This window comes from Panthera onca, chromosome B2, assembly GCF_046562875.1.
Source record: "Panthera onca isolate mPanOnc1 chromosome B2, mPanOnc1 haplotype 2, whole genome shotgun sequence".
Classification (NCBI taxonomy): domain Eukaryota; kingdom Metazoa; phylum Chordata; class Mammalia; order Carnivora; family Felidae; genus Panthera; species Panthera onca.
The window spans coordinates 77,914,136-77,939,166 of NC_138343.1; the positions used below are offsets into that span (position 1 = coordinate 77,914,136).

General features: G+C 37.9%; 1 protein-coding gene across 1 annotated transcript; it reads right to left on the reverse strand.

Moving 5' to 3' along the window:
- Positions 1 to 6,224: 6,224 nt before the first annotated feature.
- GJB7 (gap junction protein beta 7) lies at positions 6,225 to 24,490 on the reverse strand. Its single transcript, XM_060616131.3, has 3 exons — positions 24,380 to 24,490; positions 9,460 to 9,617; positions 6,225 to 9,333 (listed from the first exon to the last, which is right to left on the reverse strand). Exon 3 carries the CDS (start codon positions 9,304 to 9,306, stop codon positions 8,443 to 8,445), a length of 864 nt encoding a protein of 287 aa, XP_060472114.1. The 5' UTR covers positions 9,307 to 9,333; positions 9,460 to 9,617; positions 24,380 to 24,490; the 3' UTR covers positions 6,225 to 8,442.
- Between the last annotated feature and the right edge of the window lie 541 nt (positions 24,491 to 25,031).

The following is a 25,031-nucleotide window of genomic DNA, read 5'->3' on the forward strand; positions in this document are numbered from 1 at the left end:
GATTTTATAGTGAAAAATTTTACTGCAAATGTGGAAGGCAGTGCAATATACTTATGAGTAAATAAGGCAGAATTATAAGTTCTATCACATGTGGCATATGTTGATGTCTTACACTTTAAAAATAGTTTTTGTTTAAATGTAGTCTATATGTTACCAGTATAAAATGAGAAACTGAAGCAATTCTAGTTTATTCCAGTAAAATCTTGATCCTACACCAGCTTCCCAACCAAAGTTGATGAGCCAGAAGTATGAAAGGCAACAGCTGTTCTGCTAGAAGTGAAAAGACCAGAAACATCCAGAATGTTCTATATGAATATCCAGAAAAGACCAGAAACATCCAGAATGGTGTGAATCTTTCCACCACAAAATGTGGTGGGTTGTGTGTAATCATTCAGATTTTAGTTGTCCGTATTCCTGACAATGAGAGAAAATCCGAATTTTTATTTTAAAACTGTAGGCAGGAGCCCAGTATCCTATGGCCAGGATACATTTTTTATTTTCTTTCCCTCTTCACTGACCAAGCTATAGCATCTGTGTAGGCAGCTTTTCTCAGAAATACAACACTGAAGCAAAGGACAGAGACGTGCTCCATCTGGCAGAGTCTTCAGGTCTTTGGTACATTGAATTGGGCAGTCAGTAGAGCAACAGTTGGAGTGCTGAGCAGGGAGGGAGGCTTGGGAAGCCAAAGACTGAAGTCTGGCTTTATCTATCTCATAAGGGCAATAGATCATATATGTGTCAGACCTCTGAGTTCATTATATGTCAATTCATTTAATCACAACCATAGAAAGGAAGTAGCTGGTATTGGAGATAACTGTCACGGTTTTTATTCGTAACCCCACCTGATTCCTCTATTCCGAGAGACCCGTGTGTTCTGAGATTAAACCTAGAATACTGCTTGAAGGAAGATTTAAATCGTAGTCACTATGGAATATATGTGCACACACACACACATATGTATACCTTCAACGGAGAAAGCAAACATTGGAGATTGTATAGTTCTGTCAGAGTGGAAAGAAAGACCATGCCACCATTCTGATTTGGTAAAATCTACATTTAAATCCTGTTACTACCTTGCTTCTACATCTTTATCAGAGGCCGTGTTCATACTGATTTCACCAAAAAAAGTTACGTACACCCCTTTTCAGCAAACGATGCATGTTCTATTCAATAAATATTCAGATGTTTTTTAAGTACTTGTCTCTCAGAGCATATTTTTTTGATTAGGTGATTCACTTTACTTGTAGCTGTCAGCATTTGTCTTTCTGACTATAGGTTTGTCAGCTTTTGCTGGAATGAAATTGGTCTGGGAGTGAAATCGGATGTGCCCCTGACTTATGTGCTGCATATAAGACAAGTTAAAAAGTGGATGTGTGAGTGTGTGGTGGTCTGATACGGAGTTGCACAGGAGTAAGAGGCCACAAGATGGCAAGCTAACATAGAAGATGTGGTATAGAGCTGAGGTCTGGAAATGGAACCAAAAATTACTTTTCCATTACTTTTTATTTGTTACAAGCTAACACATGGGCTAAGATGTGGTGTGTCATTTATATTTTTGAATATTCATGATAAATTGAACAGTTAACTGAAGTCTAAAAATTGGGAAGTAACTATGATGTGTACGTTTTAATAGACCACCATTTATAATGGAAACAGGCTACAGTAATATTGCATGTATTATACATATTTTTAACTTTCCCCAAAGCACGAGAAAATCTTGTTTTGACAACAAGGTAGTCGTGCTGCTACCTCTACATGCAAAGGAGACTTGGAAATGTACATTTTTTTTTTAGCTGGGCACATTGTCACTCCCAACCAAATCAGAATTTAGTTGACTAATAAGGTAAAAATACAACAAAAAACAACTGAGTGTAATGCAGTTGGTTATTTTGTGGGATACCAATATTCCAAATATCTTTTTTTATTGTGGTGCCAAAAACTGGGACTTTGGAACAATTTTGTTCAGAAAACTTGTGGAAGACTAGATTTGGAGTAAAAAAAAAAAAACAAAAAAACCAAACCCTGAATTCTTGGGGCACCTGGATGGTTCAGTGGCTTAAGCTCAGGTCATGCATGATCTTACAGTTCATGAGTTCAAGCCCTGCATTGGGCTCTCTGATGTCAATGCATAGCCTACTTTGGATCCCCTGTCTCCCTCTCTGTCTGCCCCTCCTCTGCTTGCTCACATGCACTCTCTCAAAAGTAAACATTAAAAACAAACAAACAAACAAACAAACCCTGAATTCTTACTCCATCACTTCATGTAACATTAGGCAAGTCACTTTATCATTGTGAGTTATAGTCTCCTTATAAGCATTTTAAGGATTTCTTAAATCTTGGTATTCCAGAATACCATGATTTTTCAGTTCATACAACATAGTTAGGCTGTAAGATTCATGGATACTTTAATCTTTGCTGAGCAACTACTGTGGATTAAACCTCAAGGGTATAATGGTAAAGGACATGGTTCTTGCCCACATTTAATATGCTCATAATTTAGAGGGAGGTACAAATGCACAAGCAAATTATATAGGAATAAGTGATAATAAAGCCATGTAATGTTAATTATAATATCTAACACTGAAAAAAATAACCTCCATGTATCAGTGCTTTGCAAGGATCCTCTCATTTAATCTGGTCAACAAACTATGGCATAGGTATTATTTATCCCCATTTTACATTTTAAAAACTCTCCGATAGAAATATTTGATCCAAGCCTTGAAATGAAATTAGACTTTTCAAGATGGAGAAAATAATGAAACTACAGAAAATATTAAGTACTTTACATGTCACATGATTGTAAAGAAAATAAATCTTGTTATAATCAGTTCTTTGGAACTGCCTAAATTGTTTAATGAGTTCTCTTATTGTACATGAAATTTGTATTTTAAAGATGATTAATCAGAGATTTTTGTATGGTATCAAGTTTATATAGTGAGATAACCAATACAAAGTCTCATTTTGCCATTACCCAGTATATGTTCTAAGTCTGAGAACTATAGAATCTTGGAGAGAGAAAAGGAAATTTGGAGGTCATCTAGCTATTACACCTGCCATACAATCCAGGAATATTTTTGATCATCTCTTTCAATGTTAAGGTTTTCACTACTTTATTGGGCAATCATTTCATTATGAGGCAGTTCAAATTAATAGAATACTTCTATATTAGGTAAAAATCTTCATCTCTTTGATGTTTACCAATTAGTCCTGGTTGTGAAACATTGGGACATATAATAAGCTATTTCTCTATCAAGCATTGGGAAAATCATTCCCTATAGTCTGGACACAAATTTCCAACACAAGATTAACTTTTTTTCAATAGTCTAATACTACACATTGTTCATTTCTAAGGTGTAAGCTTAAATTCCAAGGACTTTATGTCGTGAACTAAATCTTTGTCTCATTAAAATTTTAAATCTTGATGCAGAATGACTACTTGTTCCATTTCAACTGACTCGTTCTGAAAAAAATTCTGAGATTTTTAATCATGTTTTATTTCTGCCATTCAATATCCAGGTCATCTCTTTTGTCTTCAGTAGATACAAGCACACCTTCTGTGTTTTCATCCTAATCACTCACATGAAAGTAGTCAGGAACTATTTTTGGCAATAAGTAAAGAAGCCCAACAAGGCAATAGCTTACATCAGGTAGGAGTTATCTCTCACATAACAACAACGAAAACAAAAGCATGGAGATAGAGTTCAGAGCTGATACAGCAATTCCCTGATGGCGTCAAAGTTCCAGGAGCTGTCTTTCTGCTCCTTCATCCATAAGGTTATACTTCCATCTTGAAAGTATCTCATGGTAGAAAGATGTTTACTGCAGCTCTAGCCATGATGTCTCAGGCAGGAAGGGGTTGGGGGGTAAAAAGATGCATGCAAGCCAGATCAGGCCCACTTTTTTTTTTTTTTTTTTTTTTTTTTTTACATCTAAAAAGATTTATTGACCAGTGTGTAAGAAAATTCCACAGATCTTTAGCTTCAACCATAGAATGAGAGAACAATTGGTCCCCATGAAACAAGAATATATAGCCCTAACAACAATCTTCAGGTAACAAAATCGGATAATAGAAACAGAGAACAAAGTTTAAAATAAAAAATAAAGGAAATGGATAAGATGTGGCACGTTTGCAAGAGAACTAAATTTATGCTCTGTAACATAGGCCCACTTTTTATCTTTCCCCAAAGCATCAGTCAAAAAATCTTGTCTTGACAAGATTTCACACTGCTACCTTTACATGCAAAGGAGACCTGGAAATGTGACTTTTTAGCTGGGGACATTGTCACCTCCAACAAAGTCAGAATTCTTTTAGGTGAAGAAGGGTAAATGTTGGGTAGGCAAAAGAAGGAAGAAGGAGAGGAACAGATATTTTTCCAAGAAACTGAGCTCCTAAATGCCAGAGACCTAAACTGTGGGGATACAGGATATGGAAAGATTAGTAAGACAATCTTTCATTTTAGCCACAGTAAGTTTTTAATGTCATCATCAAATGTGATTAGAAGGCATTTTCTCCAGAAGATCAGTTTATCATATTTGCTAATCTTCCGTAGAAAGTCAAATCTCAAGTTACTGCACCGACTCTCCTTTGCAATAAATGCTTTATAAATGAAAGCACTTGGTTCACCTAATGACTAATACTCACAGGGGATTCATGATCAAATTTAGTTACTGACATTTTTATAGCAAGAAAGTGAAAATAGGATCATTTAATATTTGTCTCTTCTGGACCCAATCTACTGCGCAGAGTCCAATAGTGATCTTTTTAAAGGATAGAAAACTGGAGTCTACTTCTTCAATTTCCTGTTATTCTGTACAGACAATTCTATACCACAGCCATCTGTCCACCTCTGACAGAAAGCGTTAATGTCTGAAAAAATTTCGAGACAAAAATAAATTAACAGAAGTTCCAAATACTATTTTTCTCTGAACAACATTTTTCCTTTTCCTTTTTAGAAGAAAATTAAATCTCCATAGTCGGGGAAGGATCAGATACTTCAACTATAAGTAGGTGGGAATGTTGACCTATTTGGGTAACATCCAGAACTCATTTTACTTTCAAACAGAATATATGGATACATTACAGCATTTTTAAAGATAATCTTTATCATCTTAGAATTGTTTATTAAGACTTTCTGACATAGTAGAAACAGGATAGGTCTGTGGAAAATTTTCAAAACTCCCCACAAACCATTGTCTTTTACAGCTGAAGGAAGATTTGCTCTGTGAGAAAAAACTTAAAGAGACAGCTTCTGGTAAGTTTCTCCCAGAACATATCCGTCCCTTCAGACTTTGTCATAAAATTCAAAGGAATGCTAACACTTTTTGCCTTTACATGCCCCACCACTGGTTCTTTCTTTCCTCACCATTTTTTTTTTTTTACAGAATTGTGACATGCCCTCTCTTTTGTACTCTGTGCAGTATTAAATATACAAACAAAATAAAATGTAAACTAGGAATAAATTGGCATCAATATCTAAGGAAAGTGTTCTATGCATATGATGGGATGTGAGATAGAAAAAGGAGGGACAGGGCAGTTTGGGCTTTTAATTGACTTCTTTATTAAAATTTTAAGAACAAAAATAACATGAAACAATGAAAAGATTTATAAAGAAAAAATTCACTCTCCTCTTATTGTAACCAATGTTGAGATCCTTCCACATCTCTCCCCCTACTCACACATTCTGTACGTAGCCACGTGTAAAAGTTAGGATACTCAATGCCTAACCTAAAAAAGAAAGAGTAAGTACAAGAGAAGTGTCCTCCCATCCCCCACCCCCCGCCTTTTTACACTGTACTGGAAAGAAACATATGAAAAACATGGTGTTATCAGGATTCTTTCAGTTGCAAGATACAGAAACCCTATTTAAGCCAGTTTAAGCAAAAATGGGGAATTTATCATTCATGTAACTAAACTACAGAAAGGATAGGGGGGAGCCTGTGTCAGAGACAGCAGGAATTAAAAATTCAAACATTCTCAGGTCTTTGCCTTTTCCCCCTTCTCCTCTTAACTTTGCAGTCTTTCTGTCTTAAGCTATCTTTGTTAAATTTCCTCGGGAAGACTGGAACCATAGCTACTTGCAGCCCTAGCATTCTTTCATACAATACTGAAAAAAATTTCCTTCCAGGCCATTGAGATGAAACCTTGTGACCACAGACAGTGTCTGTAACAGGAAAGATTTGGGGGATAAGTCCTAGAGAGCCAACTGCCGGCCAGGAATGGCTTGAATGAAATTAAGAAGACACCTGTTCAGTGATCCGGGAAGCCAGATGAGGTGAGGAAGGTTTAAGAAAGAACTATGGTTGATTGGTAACTTGGCTTTTACTGGATGAATATCCCTGAAAAAAGGGACTGAATTTTTGGGTCTTACCTTCTTCATCTCTAAGGTTAATGTCTGCTCTCTGAGCACCAGTGTTGTGTGGGGGAGTCAGGTCAAGTGAGGTGACCAGTGAGGACCAGTGGAAGATACTCCACCCCATTTTAACATCCATGCTCCCGCATGAAAGTGGAAATTTTCTTACAGCCGGAATTATATATCTCTGAAGGTGCATAATGCAGTGTCTTGTTCCTGCTGATCATAGCTCAATAAAAATTAATTTATTGATAAGAGACTAAAGATGCCAAATTTAAATGCCAGTTTCTCTCAATCAAATGCTTTGGGTCCTCACAGATGCCAAGACTACCTCCAGAGTATTCTTATAGGAAACTCATTTTATAAACTAAGCTTAAAGGGGAAAAAATCATTCCCCTTCCTGTCTAAACAACTTCATTCACAGCTCTTGCTCCCATTACCTCGTCATTTCCTCTTAATGCAAAGTGGAAAGAGCAAAAAATGCACATGTCCCACCAATCCTTTTCCCTACAGCAGCACTGGTCATAACTGATGTGAAGTCTGAGCTCCTCAAAAATATTTTTGGCTACAAACTTAGAGGGAAAAATCATCTTGCCTCCATTTCACTTCTGTGCACTAAAACCCTATTTTCTAGATTTTATGCCATGATGAGGGCCTCAAAAATCTCAAACCTCTTTAACCCCCATCGCTGTCAAAAACATGTGTTTATATTCCTTTAAATCCTTTAGTGGTTACCTGCATTTGCAAAGATTGGCTGTTTTCATGTCAAATGAATGTAAGCTCAGGAGTGCAGCAGTGAGGGATCTGGGATATAAATTGAAAGAAGGGGAAAACCTGCATGAATTGTAGTGACTTTATGCTGAAGAGGGCAGGGCCATGGAAGACATGACATAATCAGTTTCAGTTAAAATTACATTTTTATGCACTGATTTCTCATTAAAAAAATTCCCAGTGGACAAGAATGATTTCTGAACTATTTTTATCAAGCAGGGCTGCAAGTCCTGCTCTAAAATTGTCAGAAAAGTTTTATTTCACAGAATAATTGTACCCGTGCAGTCAAGTAACAATATCAAGGACAGCCAAATAACACAACAAAACCACTGCATTTTTATTCTGGAGAAATGCACGTCTGTTAGAGTGTTAAATACAAAGATAATATATGATTTTTTTAAAAATAAGAAAGAGCTAGTCTCCAAATAAAGTAATAATAAGCATCCTTATTTTTTTTTTTTGCATTTTTCAAACCAATGTAACAGCATAGTACACATTTTATTATCCATTCTAGAGAGAGATGTACTAGTAAATTGTAGGCAAACTATGACATATTGTATAACACACTGTGAATTCCTGATCATAAAAAGGTCCAATAAATACAGAAATTTACAAAGTATTCAATGTTCAGTGGTTAAAAGAGAAGGGTTAAGTAATTATCAAGTGGGTATGTTCCTTTTCTGGGTCCTACCTGCTCCCTGTCTGTGTAGTTGGTGGGACCTGCCTTCTGGTATGACTGGAGTGACCCTTTCAGGTATCTGCTAGGTTCAGGCTTAAGTGGGACATGTCCCCAGTAATATTTGTATTAACTTGGAAACCACAAATTATGGCTTTCTTCCCTCTCCCCTAGTCCATTTATATCCAGGGAGACCTAAACTGCAGAGGCCTGGGCTCTGTGGTCATTTCCCCAGGCCAGGCCTTCTCACTGAGTGTGCTTCTGTTTGCCTTGGCTACCTGCTACTGTGCCCTCACCATGCTCTTTCTCTGCAAAGATTGTGTAGAGCTGAGTGAGGGGAGCCTTGGCTGCCACTTTGGAAAGATTGCCAATGCCTCAACCTCAGCTTGGAAGCCATCACGTTTGTCAGAAATGTCACTTTCTATATTTTCCAGGTGACAGATCTAAGCGTTTAAGAGAATGCCGTTCACTGGATTTTTTCAGACTAATTTGCAATTAACTATTCAAACACAGCTCACATATCCACTTGAACCCTATGACAATGAGATCTCTGTCTAGTGTGTACAACTGAGCACATACTGAAAATTTTTTTAAAAATTTTCCCAAATGACATTAAGGCTGACACCCTTTGTTTTCCAACACGGCTTAGGTCTTGCTTAGGAAGGATGCAGATTCTCCTTGCCAACCCTCTTGTGAATCACAAAGCAGTTTTGTTTTACCTTGGGAGGGAGGGGGTTCAGGGGTGTGCAGTGTGCTAATGGCTGAGTCTGAGTGGCAATTCTGGAGCAGGGGAGGAGCCCCTATCCCACCACATTCAATGTATCTGAGGTTGTGGCACTCACACACTGAAGACTTGAGTGTCTTAGAGTGTTTTTGGAGATAGCACTTAATAAGGCACTTGAGAACCAAAAAGCTCAGTTCAATGAAATTCAACACAATGCACAGGCATGAGGTAATAACCAAGAAGAAGATGAAGATCGTTTTCTCGGTGGGTTTGGATATGAAGCAGTCCACAGTGTTGGGACAAGGCTTCAAATCACACTTCATAAGGTACGGAACACTAAAGCCATCATACAGCTTGTAAAATAAAACCAGGAAGCCAATTTCAAAACCAGTTTTAACAATGAGACTGATCAGGTAAGTGTACCACAGACCCCCATCCATCACACCTAGGCTGACATAGAGTTTCTTTCTGTGCCTTTTCTCTCTACTGTCACAACAGGCTACATGTAGAACCACAAGAAGTGAAGGCATAGAGACCATGATCAGCTGTAAGGCCCAAAGTCTGACCTGGGAAATGGGGAAGAAGTGATCAAAACACACATTTTCGCAACCAGGCTGTTTAATGTTGCACTCAAACTCTTTCTGCTCATCTTTCCACACATGCTCTGCTGCCACCATGTAGACCAGCAAACGGAAGATGAACACAACAGCCAGCCAAATCCGCCCAATTCCAGTTGAGTATTTATTTACTCCAGTTAGGAGGTCTCTGAGGAACATCCAACTCATGACTTAGGCTCAAAAGAAGGTAAGATTCTGCAAAAGAAAACAATTTCATCAAGATTCATTTATTTTCATTTTATTGATCATTTCCACTGTCTTACTTGATTATGAATTATGGACGATAAAGTCGAATTTCAACTCTGGTTGTTGAGGACTCACATTCATACAAGGAAATGACACAATTGGTCCACAGACGTAATTGATTTCTTGCCCAGTTAAGTTTGGAATTTAGTTGGTGATCCCACACACACTATCTCATTTTCAAAGAAATCCTTCCAGCTTATTGCTTCTAAGGATGGATGGGTTCTGTTAGTGATCTAGAAAAAAAAATAGATATGAATCCCAAGGTGACATTGGCACCTTGAAATACCCCTCACATACCAGCTTCTTGAAATTGTAATCTCTACTCACTTTCTCTAGTTTGTTAATGCCCCTCCCCAATCCTTAAAGGTTATTTCCTTCCCCTAGCTCCTCTCATGTCCTGTGTCCCATATCCCATACCAACAACTGAGCTCACCTACAGTCCCATAGTGAAAAGTGAGGGTCTCCAATATGAACTTCTTCAAACTCATGTTTCCTCACCCCTGCAGGTCTACTTACATCAATGCCCAACTTAACATGCTCTACACAGTTTAGAGGGAGGGGTCAGCCTCATCTTGCCTCAAAATGATCATTCCAACTCTACACCCCACTCTTGATTTATCCATTTTCCCTGCTTCTGTATCTTCAACCTTCACTGGTTCCTTCATCTCAGCAAATAAATGTGCTTAAGTTGTATCCCTTATTTCTACTATTACAACTATCATTTACTCTTCAACTCACTGAGTCTAGTTTTTCTGCTCATCATTGCATGCTAAAATTAGCACTACCACTGACCTGCCAATCTTCTGGACACTCTGGATCTCACTTAATTTTTCTATGATACTGTTGCCTGCTCTTGTGTTCTTGAAACTCTTTGAGCCTTGACATCCAGGATCATCTTCTTTCTATTGTTTCTATCTTCTCTATTGTTCTGATTCTCTTGATTGTACCATCTTAGTTTTCTTTGTCTAATTCGTAAAAGCTCTGTCCTCTGCTCTTTTCTTACTCCATATGCTCTCCCTAGAAAATCTCATTCACTCCCAGGGATTCATCTACCATTTTCAGATTTCTGACTCTCAAATATTTGGCTTCTCACCAGATTTCCATATCTCACTGCCTCTTGGTTATCATTTAAATATGCCACAGGCCTCTCAAACTTGAAGTATCTATAGGTGAATTTATTATCTGCTCTGCTCTTTGATTTTATTGCTTAATGGCATCACCAATACCCAAGCACCCAAGTTGGAAATCTCATATTCATCCTGGACCTCTCTCTCTTATGACCCTTTAAAAATTTTTTTAAATATTTATTTACTTATTTTAAGAGAGGGGGGTGAGGAGAGTACAAGCAGGGGAGCAGCAGAGAGAGGGGGAGAGAGAGAAGGAGAGAGACAGAGAGAGAGAGAGAGAGAATTCCAAGAAGATTCCATGCTGCCAGTGCAGAGCCCAACACGGGGCTCAAACTCAGGAATGGTGAGCTCATGACCTGAGCCAAAACCAAGAGTCAGACACTTAATCGAGTCACACAGGTGCCCCTTTTATGACCCTTCTTAATTATTCACAATATTCTTCTGATTCCTCTCTCCAAATATCTCTCAAATTCATCTCCAGGTCACTGCTAAAATCTCTCTCACCTGTACAGCCTTCTCACAGCTTTCTATTTCCAGTCTTACCATCTCTTCCCCTCTCCTCCTAATATGTCCTTGATGCTATTTAATTATCTTGTAACTCTCTCCATCTCTTTTGCCCTTTTCTATATAAAAGTTGAAAGGAAACTAGGGAGCCTTCTTTTTCATTTCAGTGATGTTGTCTTTCTGGCACACTCCGCTTCCATCTTTTCTTATAATTAGATTCCCTGATTTATGTTTGTTGGGCCCATTATATACACAGCATTCTCTGTTCAGTGCTTTTGAGTTGGTCTCTCCCAACTACCCTGGAATGTGGGGGTTTTGTTTGTTTACTTGGTCGGTTGGTTGGTTTGGTTTGTTTGTTTATGGTGGTGGATGTTTTGTTCTTTCAGATGAGAAAGCACACTCTGAAAAATGAAGCCACTTTCCCAAGGTCACAAAATAAGATGCAGAGGGTTCAAATCTAATTTCCATCACTCTAAAACAGAGCTTCTCAACGGTGGCACCATTGATATTTGGGGCTGGATAATTCTTTGTTGGAGCAGCTATCCTATGCCTTGTAGGTTGTTTAGCAGAATCTCTCGCCTCTACCAGCTAGATGCCAGTAGCACCACCTCCCCATTTTGGACAACTAAAAATGTCTCCAGACATTTCCAAATGTACCCTGTGGAGATGAGACAGAATCTCTCCAAGTGAAAACCACTTCTCATAACTCTCTGCTATAATCAGAAGATGTGGGCTAGAGCTCCAGGTCTGCCACTAATATACTTTGTGATTTCTTAGGTGAAATTCTTGCCATTTTAGTTCTTGTTTTCTATTACAAAAATTAATTACCTTTTGCTTTCTCTCTAACTCAGCTGAAAGAGTATCATGGAAATGATCATGTGAGAGGAATGAGGAGGTTAAGAAAATTGGGATATTGTTAATAGCAGCACACCTGTTGGAGCATGGCACATTACCTCTTACAGGGGAAACAATATGTAGCAAGCCCACACGCAAAAGCCCTGAGGAGATGTATGAAGGTTAAGAGATGTTTTCAGAGAAAACAAACATATATGTACACAGTGGTCTATTGAGCAGGGAATAAATACTTCAATGTCCTTGGGTTTTCAGAACACAAACAAAATTGTATTAAATAAAAAGGAGTCTCAAATCCACCTGAAAGGTCAATGTCTCCATGAATTATTAAAACAAAGTCCCAAAGATTAAAAAGGGAAAACAAAAGGTATTATGTTTTCCTACAACATGTGTCATTGGGCATTTGTCCATATTATTTAAAAGGATATTTATGTAATGTTACAAAACATTTGAAAGTACCCTGCTGGTCATTTTAGAAAAGGGAGGAAGGCAAGAGTAGATCCAGACTGTTTTGCTAAAAGAAAAGCAGTAAGAAAGAAACTGCTGTTTGAATAGAGTTAGAAGACTGACACCATCAAATGTGTAAGAATCATGAATTTCATTTGACTGATAATTGTCTATCCTATTTTGAAATTCTCTGCTGATAGAAAGGCAGTGGCTTTTCTTAGGAGGGAAAGGTGTTCTAATATTAGTCCAGTTTTAACAAAGGTGGTTTAGTATAGCGGATAAGAGCCTGGGCACAGCATTGAACTCCATGGGTTCAAGCCCAAGTTCAGCTGTGATGATAATAGTACTAATCACGTGGGGCTCAAAACAGAGTCTGACACATGGTAGTGATCAGTAAGCATTATTATTATTATTTTGTCATCAAAAGCCTTTTCTTGGTATCAAATTGGAAGGCTTTCCAATTGCAAGTTAGTATGTTTTTTTCTCTAACTTTTTTCCTCTGAAGGTGGATAAGTTAGGAATCTTTATATAATAGCCCTTTAAGCATTTGAAAGCAGTCATTAGTTTGAAGTCATTAGCTCATCATGTTTATCTCTTAATAATAATTCATATTGTCTATTTTTAATAAAGGTCTTTAATTTATCCCTTTTCTTAAGTCACTATGGATTACTCCCAATTTTTAAAGAGTTTCTACTTACCAATTCTAATGTACCAATTTTCCTATGACTTTCTCTTTTCTCTTGAGAACTAGCAGTTAAGCGCACAGGAATTTCATTTGGAAAATTCAATTAATTAAATATTTTCAGAAAGTAAAATATTCAATATTGCCAATATCATGAATAATTTTGGGAATTGAAGATTTCCCCCAAACATTTTATCTAAATTAAAAATGGAGTCTGGTAAGTTTTAATATCCAGAATACGTAAAGAACTGCTAAAACTCAACAACAAAAGATAACTCAAACATGGACAAACGATTTGAATAGACATATCTCCAAAGAAGATATACAAACGGCCAATCCATAGGTGAAAGGATGCTTAACGTCATTAGTCATTAGGAAAATGCAAATCAAAGCTATAAGAAGGGGCGCCTGGGTGTTCAGTCGGTTGCGTGTCCAACTCTTGATTTCAGCTCAGGTTATGATCTTAGGGTCGTGGGATCAGACTCTGCGTCAGGCTCTCTCTCTCTCTCTCTCTCTCTCTCTTTCTCTCCCTCTCTTCCTCTCTCCCTCTCCCTCCCTCTCCTTCCCTCTCTCTCCCCTCCCCTGCTCATGCTCTTTCCTTCTAAAATAAATTTGTTTTTAATGTTTAAAAAAAACTACAATACTTACTAAGATGGGTATAGTTTTTAAAATATAAAATAACAAGTGTTGGCAAGGATGTGGGGAAATTGGAACTCTTGTACAAAGCTGGTGGGAATGTAAAGTGGGGCAGCCACTGTGGAAAACTGTTTGGCAGTTCCTCAAAAAGCTAAACATAGCATTACCATCTGACCCAGCAATTCTACTTCTAGATATATACCCCAAAATTGGAAATAGGAACTCAAAGAGATATTTGTATGACAGTTTTCATCACAACATTATTCTCAATAGCCAACATGTGGGAAACAACCCAAGTTACATCAAGAATGAATATGCAAAATGTGGTATACACATACAAAGGAATATTAGTCAGTTAATGAAGTTCTGATCCATGCTACAGTGAGAGTGAACTTTGAAGACATTATGGTAATAAAATATGTAAGATACAAAAGGACAAATATTGTGTGATTCCACTTGTATGAAGTCTCTAGAACAGTAGAACAGGGAAATTCATAGAGATAGAAAGTAGATTAGAGACTACCAGGGACAGGAAGGAAGGAAGGAAGGAAGGAAGGAAGGAAGGAAGGAAGAAAGAATGGTGAGCTTTTGCTTAGTAATTACAAATTTTTGGGAGGGTTGAAAAAGTTTTGGAAATAGTGCTGATGGTTATACAATACAAATCATGTAATTAATGCCACTGAATTGTGCATTGAAAAATGATTAAAATGGAAAATTTTATGTCATATGTATTTTACCACAATGAATAAAGTTCCCCCAAAAAGTAGGTGGAAGGAAACTATTTAGAATAGAAGGAAACAATAGGGGTCCAAATAGCCTGAACATTTTAGGAGAACTGTGTTGTATAGGGAGTAGAAACAGGGACAAAAGAAAGAATAGTAATATAATATAATAAATATAATACTCATCAATGAAATAAGTTCTTATATGATTTTATTTTTTATGATTTTTGTTGTCCATATTTTTTCCAATAAGATTGTACAAAATTAAATCTGAAAGATCTAATAAAAAATAAACACTAATAAATCAGAGAGCTATCACTGTTGCATTTATAGAATGGATGTTTACAAATCAAACCATATCTGCAAGGTTACTATGTAAGAAAATCATGTGGTGAATCCTTTTCAATCTCTCTTACCTCTACGTATGTGTCTATAACTCCCAAAATTATGTATGTCCAGTCCACACCTGTCTCCTTGTCATCTCTACTAGGATGCCATCTCATAAATTCAAAATGTTTGAAAGTGAACTCATGGTGTTGCTTACTCCACCCTCCATCTCCCTGCAAAAGCACGGCACCTCAGTAGATTGTACCACCATGCAACTAGCATTGAGCCAGAAACTTCGAAGTTGTTTTTCACCTTCTCCCTACTCCAAACCCCACATCCAATCTATATTGAAGCCCAAAGTTTCTACCTGTGAAATATATCCCCCAAATTTTCACTCTTTCATCTACACTGCTTGCACCCTAATCCAAACCTTCCTCATCTCTTGCCTGGTATACCATAAAAGCTTCTTATCTGTCTCCCCTTTTCTCATTCTTGCCCTCATCCAACCTGTTTTCCATCAATAACTAGATTAACATTTAAAATGGAGATTATAGAGGTGTCTGGGTGGCTCAGTTAGTTAAGCGTCCAACTTCGGCTCAGGTCGTGATCTCACAGTTTATGGGTTCGAGCCCTGTGTCAGGCTCTGTGCCTGACAGCTCAGAGCCTGGAGCCTGCTTCGTATTCTGTGTCTCCCTCTGTCTCTGCCTTTCCCCCACTCATATTCTGTCTTTCTCTCTCTCTCTCTCAAAAATAAATAAACATAAAAAAAATAAGATGGAAATTATAGGGGTGCCTGGGTGGCTCAGTTGGTAAGCATGCAACTCTTGATTTGGGCTCAGGTCATGATCTCATGGTTCGTGAGTTTGAGTCCCTCATCAGGCTCAGAGCTGACCTCGCAGAGCTTTCTGAGGGTTCTTTCTCTCCCCCCCTCTCTCTTCTACTACTCTGCTTGTGCACACTCTCTCTCAAAATAAATAAATGCACTTTAAAAATTTTGCAAATAAATTAAATGGAGGTTATATCAGAAAGAAGTCAAACTTTCACTATTTGCAGACGGCATGATACTTTCTGTAGAAAGCCTTAAAGACCACCAAAAAATGGCTAGAACTGATACATGAATTCAGCAAAATTGCAAGATATGAAATCAACATACAGAAATCTGTTACATTTCTATACACCAATCATGAAGAAGCAGAAAGAAAAATCAAAGAATTGATCCTGTTTACAATTGCGCCAAACATCCTAAGATGCCTAGGAATAAACCTAGCCAAAGAGGTAAAAGATCTGTACTCTGAAAACTATAGAATACTTATGAAAGAAATTGAAAGGGACACAAAGAAATTGAAAAACATTCCATGCTAATGAATTGAAAAACAGACACTGTTAAAATATCTATACTATCCAAAGCAATCTATATATTATATGCAATCCTTATCAAAATACCACCAACATTTTTCACAAAGCTAGAACAAACAATCCTAAAATTTGTGTGGAACCACAAAAGACTCCGAATAGCCAAAGCAATCTTGAAAAAGAAAAACAAAGCTGGAGGCATCACAATTCCAGACTTCAAGCTGTATTATAAAGCTATAGTCATCAAGACAGTATGGTACTCATTGAGGAGGGCACCTGTTGGGATGACTACTGGGTGTTGTATGGAAACCAATTTGACAATAAATTATATTTAATATAAAAAAAAGTATGGTACTAGCACAAAAACAGACACATAGATCAGTCAACAGAACAGAAAACCCAGAAAAGTACCCAAAGCTATATGGTCAACTAATCTTTGACAAAGCAGGAAAGAATATGCAATGGAAAAAAAGACAGTCTCTGCAACAAATAACGTTGGGAAAACTGGACAGCAACATGCAGAAGAATGAAACTAGACCACTTTTTTACACCAGTCACAAAAACAAATTCAAAATGGATTAAAGACCTAAATGTGAGACAGGAAACCATCAAAATCCTAGAGAGGAACACAGGCAGCAACCTGTTTGACCTCGGCCATAGCAACATCTAGCTAGACACATCATTGGAGGCAAGGGAAACAAGCAAACTTGAATTGCTGGGACTGCATCAAGATAAAAAGCTTCTACACAGCAAAGGAAACAACCAACAAAACTAAAAAGCAGCCTACAGAATGGAAGGAGGTATTTGCAAATGACATATCTGATAAAGGGTTAGTATCCAAAATCTATAAAAAATTTATCAAGTCAACACCCAAAAAACAAATAACCCAGTTAAGAAATGGACAGAAGACATGAATAGACATTTTTTCTAAAGAAGACATTCAGATAGCTAACAGACACATGAAAAGATGCTCAACATCACTCATCATCGGGGAAATCAAATCATAACGATGGGATACCACGTCACACCTATCAGAATGGCTAAAATGAACAACACAGGAAACAACAGATGTTGGTGAGATGCAGAAAAAGAGGAGCCCTCTTACACTGTTGGTGGGAATGCAAACTGGTACAGCCACTCTGGAAAACAGTATGGAGGCTCCTCAAAAAGTTAGAAGTAGAACTACCTTATGACCCAGGAATTGCACTACTAGGTATTTACCCAAAGGATACAAAAATACAGATTCAAAGGGGAACATGCACTCTGATGTTTATAGCAGCATTATCAACAATAGCCACATTATGGAAAGAGCCCAAATGTCCATTGACTGATGAATGGATAAAGAATATGTGATATATATACACAAAGGAATATACTCAGTCATCAGAAAGTGAAATCTTGCCATTTGCAAGGATGTGGATGGAGCTAGAATGTATTATGCTAAGTAAAACAAGTGAGTGAGAGAAAAACAAATGCCATATGATTTCACTCATATGTGAAATTTAAGAAACAAAACAGATGAACATAAAGGAAGGGGGAAAAAAAGAAAGAGGGAAGCAAATCATAATAGACTGTCTACTATAGAGAACAAACTGAGGGTTGGTGGAGGAGAGATGGGCATGGGATGGGCTAGATGGGTGATGGGTATCAAGGAGAGCATTTTTTATGATGAGAACTGGGTATTATATGTAAGTGATGAATTACTAAGTTCAATATTACACTATATGTTAACTAACTAGAATTTAAATAAAAATTTGAAAAAGTGCACATAGAAATATAGATTAAAAAATTAAAAATAATAATGAAAATAAAATGGAGAATATATCATCTCGTTCTATCATTTCTCTGCTTAAACCTCTAACCCGACTTCCCATTGCACTTAGGGTAGGAAAAAAAGGGAAAATATTTACCAGACGATGAAGCCTTGCATAGTGGTGCCCTTGCCTGACTCTCCAACCTCATCTTGCACATCCCCAAGGTACAGTGAATTCCAGGCATGTTCCTCTCCTTTCATTTCCTCCTTTAGATCCTACATCCATTTTGTTCCTCCTACCTGAGATGATCTTGTCTCCCTCACCTGAATGAGAGAGGCTTTTTGTGACCCCACCAATCTAAATTAGTCTTCTTTGGTATTCTTGTTTACAATATTGGCATCTTTTCGTTCGTGCCATTTATAACTTATAATCACTTATTTATATGACTAATATCTGAAGATACTGTGTGTTCTATAAGAGAAAGGACTAGGGATGCCAGATTGAGCAAGCAAATAAAATGTAGGCTGTCCAGTTAAATTTGAATTTCAGATAAACAATGAATAATTTCTTACTGTGCCATCCAATATTCAGGATTACTTAAACTGAAAAAGTATTCCATTATCTTTTCTTAATTACTTTTAATGTTTATTTATTTTTGAGACAGAGGGAGACAGAGCACAAGTCGGGGAGGGGCAGAGAGAGAGGGAGACACAGAATCTGAAACAGGCTCCAGGCTCTGAGCTGTCAGCACAGAGCCTGATGCAGGGCTCAAACCCACGAACCGTGAAATCATGACCTGAGCTGAAGTCGGAGGCTTAACTGACTGACGCACCCAGGCGCCCCCAAAAGTATCCATTAGTTATCTGATATTCAAAATTAACTGGACAATCTATATTTTATGTGGCAACCTAAACAAGTACTTTGATTGTCCTCTGTTGTGTACTCAGTGCCTAAGTAACAGTGCAAAATTCAGTAACAAATGGGAACACAGCTTGCTCTAAAGCTCAGAAACATTTGGAAAACTCAATCATTCTTCTCCTTATACCCAGCCTCTCTATCTCCACCTTAATTAAATTGCTATGTTCTCCACAAAACTATGCAGTCTGCTCTGAGGTCCCCACTTCCTGTAACTTCTGGATGGACCTGAGATTCAGACCATCTTGCTTCATCTCTGCAAGAAAAGCAAGTGGGAGATACCCACAGACTTTCTCCTAAAATCCACTCCACGCTTTTGACTGCTAGATTAGAATGCCGTTTCCATCCTGTTATTCTTCTGCTTGGGAATACTCTCTAGCTTCCATGAGACTTCTGGAATAAGTTTCCGAGTCTCACCTTCGTGTTCAAGATCTTACACTCTTGTGTCTACCAACATTCACCAATACCCACTTTGGTCAGATGGTTCATCCTCCCACCCACCTACCTATGTCTTCCTGTCTCAAGGCCTCATGTTCTTCTCATCTCCATGCACTTGCTCATGCTGTTCCTCCCTCCTCCCTGCCCTACCTCACTATTGCCCTCCAAGTTGTGATTTTTCTCTCTTCATATTTGTAGCCCTTAAGCCTTAGCACATATTTTAGCCCTTGGTGGCTCTCATATAGACTTTGGTGTTTCTCACCAAAGAACCTTATGCCTTGCTTTAACATGCCTTAAGACCATGTTTGTTACTTGTTTTGTATACTCCAAAGTGCTTAGCATAAAGTGGCTGTTTAGTAAATGTTTATTAGCTGCATGTAGCTAAAGAAACAGCAAAGTTGTAGGTGCCTAATCTGTGTTGCACAGCAGTAAACAAAATAGACAGCGTTCCTTCTCTCAAAAACTTACAGCATAGAGGTTAAATAAGTATGTTTTTTTTTAGTTACCTAAATATGCAATTAGAAATTATGACAAATATATGCTCTAGGTGCAAGAGCAAGCTAGGTAGAGAAGGACCTCGCTCTCAAGGAGCTTATATTCTAGGGAGTGAGAGAAACAAACAAGAAACAAATGCATAAGATAATATCAGATAATGATGAAAGCTGTGAAGAAGCACAAGCAGAGTAATGTAATTATGATGGGTCCAGGAGAGCTTCTTTCAGTTGGCCATGGGAGGCCTCTCTGATGTGGTAACCTTTGGATCGAGCCCCAAGAGACAAGGAGTCAGCTCTACATGAAGATATGAGGAAGAACATCCTAGGAAAATGGAATGGCTGGACAGAATGAATTTGAGGAACAGAAGGCCCATGTGACTAGACCTCAGTGAATGAGGGATGGATGGCCTGAGATGAGGTTGGAAAAGGAGGTCCAACCAGGTTACATGGCACCTTTGGAGTGGGCTGTTCCATGCTATGTCACTATAAACAAGAAGTTCACTCTTGGGAGGGTTCAGTTTCCCCATCTGTAAAGGGGGACACTAATATTCTCCAAGCTGACTTCATGAGGTTTGTTGTGAATATAAATCAAGATGAAATATAAGAATTTCATAAAGCACACACACACATAAGAAAAGAAAGAAATAGCAAAGTTGAATGTTGACTCTCAGGTGAAATATTCAGTTTCAAATTTTTTTGCTCTTTGACATAGAATAAGTCACTCATACAGTCTTTGAGGACCATAATTCTTTCCATTGACCACGTTAAGAAAACTGAGCTGAAAGATGAGAAATTAAAGTAATTTTCATATCACTTTGCTATTATACTTAATACTAATATTAATAGAAAATATCCATTCATTCCTATTTACTCAACAAATTCAAATGTTAAACTTACAGCAAGGTTTTGTTTTTTTTTTTCAGGATTGGCATCAGTGTTGATTGATTCAAGTATTTCATAATTCTGTTAAAAATCCCAAATGAAATGTGTGTGGGTGCACACGTGCACATGCACTATTGTAATGAGGAGTTGGAAGGCCCTAGTAACATTGATGAATTGTTTTAACTCTTATCTTCATGGCAGAGATCTAATCATCAAAATGCAGACTTTGGAGAAAAATGTGTAAATGTAAAAAAAAAAATTTTTTTTGAGAAAAAGAGAGCGCAAGCAGGGGAGGGGGGCACAGCAGGGAAGAGAGAGAGAATCTTAAGTAGGCTCCATGCCTAGCGTGGAGTCCAATGCAGGGCTTGATCTCATGACTGACCATGAGATTAAGAGTTGGATGCTTAACATACTAAGCTGCTCAGGCGCCTCTGTAAGTGTCAAATTTAAAATAACTATCCCCTGTGTGCCACATATTTCAGAGTCACAACCAAAAGAATGCATAGAGGAAAAAAATTTGTACACATCACAGTCTACTCTCTTAGAAGGAACTTGCATTAGTATAGCTATGAGTAAATAGATACAAATGAATAAGTTCATTTGAAGCAGTTAGGATATCATCTGATATATAACAAATATGAATTTAAATATCATCATTATGAACTTAGTGAAAGTTGAAGGACCCAAAAAGACTTGACTAAAAATCTTCCACCAACTATAGTAAGTTTCTACTAACTGATCAAACAACAACAACACCATGAAGAATACAATCACGGGCCTCCATAAAATGTGACATCCTGGGTGGAGAGCATAGTCAGACTAAAGTAACTCAGAATTTGGAGACAAATACCTCCTTTGAGTGTGAAATGAGTAAAAAGCCTCATGGGAAAGGATTAGCAATTTGTAGAAGAAACCTATCCCAAAGAGACCATCTGTCCCATATTCCTGGGAGCTGGAAAAGACTAGAACGTTAGTAGATATAAAGGTGTAAAATTATGTAAGACCTCAAACATAAAGGTGAGAATTAGAAACTTATTTTCCCATATAGTTCCCCACAACCAGAGGGTACCTGAGTAAAATGGGTAGAAGCTAATCAACCATGTGGTCCTGCACTGGCATAATGATATGGAAGCAAAGTTTAGCAGAAGAGTAGAGCTCTGTGTGAATGATACGTGAACAGAAACCACATAGACCTTCTCAATGTCTACATCAGTCTATATACAGGGAAAATATAATCTGTACATGTGTAAAATACTTCATCATTTTCTTCTGCAACCAAGGATTCTGGATTTTCTGGAATAACCCTATTGCAAGCATGCTAAACTGATGTCAGAACTAATGAGAACATGTACAAGTTTTGGGTTGAGAAAATGAGTTACAATAACCATATAGTAGCAGCAAGGATAATTAATAATGTGACTTTTCTACATCCTGATTAAATGTCTGTTACAATCATTTGATTCTCATTCTTCCAATTAACCAAGCAACCTCTGAGTAATAATTTTCTTGCTGAGGAGATTCCTTAAACTGTGCAAGGGTATTCTCCTGAGATTACATACAAGAGTTCCAGTCCCTGGAGAGGCGCCTTATAAATCAGGCTCCTCTGGGTTTGGTTAATGAATCCCTTAAAGCTGATTCAACTTGGGGTGAATCATACACTTGAGCTTTTGAGCCTTTGGGACTGAACACCAGCCCACCTGTCCTTCACTTATTACAGGACGAACCTTTATGCCAACAACTTTCCTGACATGAGTCTTCACTACTTGTGTGGTTCAGCCATCTATAAGCACATGCCTTCTCTGTGCCCTGAATGGGCACAAAAACACTAAGGAGCCCTGGCACTGTTGGGAGCCGGAGTCCTGCTCTGAAGTTATTAAAAAGTGCTATTTTGCAAGTTGAGTTTGAGGGGCACTGGATTTCCAATATCCTTGCAGACCACCATGACAAGCCATGAAAAAGCTGCCAGCTTCATAGGCAGCCTCTTTCACGTCTCAGTAATAACAGTGCCTGTCCTTGGATAGTGCTTGAGCATTTCTGAAGAGTTTCACAGCATCTCATGTAACCCTCACCTCCATCCTCTGGGTTGGTATCGTCTGTGGTATGGCCCCCAATGTAGTGATGAAAAATGGAAACTCAGAGAAGGGGGCTTGTGCAAGACTCCTCCAGAAACTCAGTAACAGAAACTCCTCAGTAGAAAACTCAGCAGCAGAACCCAGATCCCGAATGACTGGTCTCCAGCTCCCCCTCAGCAGGCTGGATTTTCTGGTTCATTAACAACTCTGTGCTACCTTGTACACAAATTATTTAACCCCTAAAGAATAGAATTTCCTCTCAGATTCTCTTTCCACCACCTGCTGACTCTTGCACCACCTGCTGACTCTTGCAAATTCTGTAAAATGCCCTATTTGAATACAAGGCATTTTCACTTTTAACAGTAGCCTATTTGGAAAATCCCTAAAGCAGAGTGTTTCTAAACCCAGGATCCATGACCCCTGAAGGTCTGTCATTAGATTCTCAAGGGTCTATGAGAAGTTTATATGTGTGTATTTTGTATTTTGTTTTTATGATCTTAAACAAACAAAACAATGCTGGATGACTAGTTCATAACCAAGGGCTAGTTCATAGCCACAGTATTTCAGTACTCATATTTACCAGTGTTTGGCAAACTATACAGCCTTCAGGCTAAATCCAGTTTTCCACCTGTTTTGTAAATAAAGTTTTGTGGGGACACAGCCATGCCCATTCATTTACTATGGTCTATGGCTGCTTTCATGCTAAAATAACAGAGTTGACTAGTTTCAGTAGAGATAGCACAGCCCTCAAACCCTAAATTAATTACCATCTGGCCTTTGTAGAGGTCATTTGCCGACCTCTGATATTTATGTCGTATTTGAAATCATACTGGAACCAAGTTGCAAAACTTTCATTATCTGGGCTTCCAAGAAACAACACATGATGGGTCCTGCTCAAGAGAAAGCTATGTGAAGGCATATTGACAGCACAGCGTGAATGAAGCCTGCTGGCAGTTTGGATGGAGACAAGTGAACAAGGAACAAGCCATTACCCAACCCACGGTGGGTCCACAGCTTCAAAGAATCTGGGCTTCTGCAGTCAGTATCTTATTCTCTTAGTGAGTAGTAATTTAATTTTAGCCAAACTGTGTCGTTTGTCCACTAAACTTGAATTAATTTTAATTTTATTGGTTTTGTGATATTTGATTTTTCTTTTGTAAATACAGTTGCATAGGAGCTATACGTCTAAGGATTAGCCTGTGGCTGTAAAATTATTTCACATCTAATTTTAGGTCTCATTACATATAAATAACAGTATACTAAAAAAATAAATTGTCAACATTGAGGGTACAGGAACAATGCTGAGTAAAACAGTATCCACACAGGCCGACACCTGTATATATATATATACCTCTTGCCAGGTATTTTAATTTCCTGTATGAACAAAGGTATTGACGTTTTTAGAGGGTCCTCTCTTCGGAACAGTGCAAAGGTTATCCTGAAGCCACACAGAAGGGGCCACTGAGAGGTCCTGGGCTGTTCCACTATGCCCCCAAATTCCACTCATTCGCATTCTGTGCTCAAGCCAGGTGCTCTGACTTGGCCACAACCACAAAGCCCCCAAGTCACTCACACATTCCAAATGGGCCATTTACTTAGAGGCAGCTTATCCAGAAAGGGTGTCTGTGATGCAGCACAAAACTGGATAGCAGTGCATTTAGTTTGTAATAATTAGGATTACTTCTCTCACCAAAACTTTTTGGAAAGAGGTAATGACTACCCAATTACAAGAAATGCCATCTTTCCTTGCGTAAACAAATCCTATTATAAGAGAAATAAGCTTAACTTACCCATTGGCACAGATGTGAAGATTAAGAAGAGATCCAGTTAGTTGTTCATTTGATTAAAAAAAAATCATGAGTTGATTATATTATTTCCCTGAGAGGAAGCTAGTGCTTTAAGCTCAGGCAAATGGAGTCTAGTGGTTTCCAAGGTAGCATAAGCCAAACAGGTGTAACCTGATCGTTTGTTTTGGCTCATAACTTAGATGAGAACTCTTGTGTCTCTGCTGTTCACGATATATGTTAAAAGAGAATCGAAACTGGAAAAACTAATTCAAAGCCATTCACATACACACAATTCATTGAACATCTCTTTTTATAAAACCTTGTTTTATTTACACAAAGAAGTTGGAACAATGAGAGAAAGGTTTTCATCTCTTTAAAGGATTGAGTTGATAGAGAATAATTTAAGTCAGTCTATCTTTGATGAACTTACTTTAACTTTACATCATATACCCTATTCTTAGCAATCCAGAAAGTAAGAAGGCATAGTAAAAATCACTCTCACAAACCCAGAAAGCATCAATAACAGACACTTTGTAAGTACATAACAAACAGATGAGAGAAAGCAGGGGAGAGGCAGGAAGAAGGGGAGAAAGAGAAAGTACTTTATCTTTTTATTTCTAGGTACAAATTTGGTTACAATTAAAGATATGTGGAA

What these genes read in the sequence shown, in the direction of transcription:
- GJB7 (XM_060616131.3), bottom strand. Translation starts at nt 9,306, where the DNA reads ATGAGTTGGATGTTCCTCAGAGACCTCCTAACTGGAGTAAATAAATAC.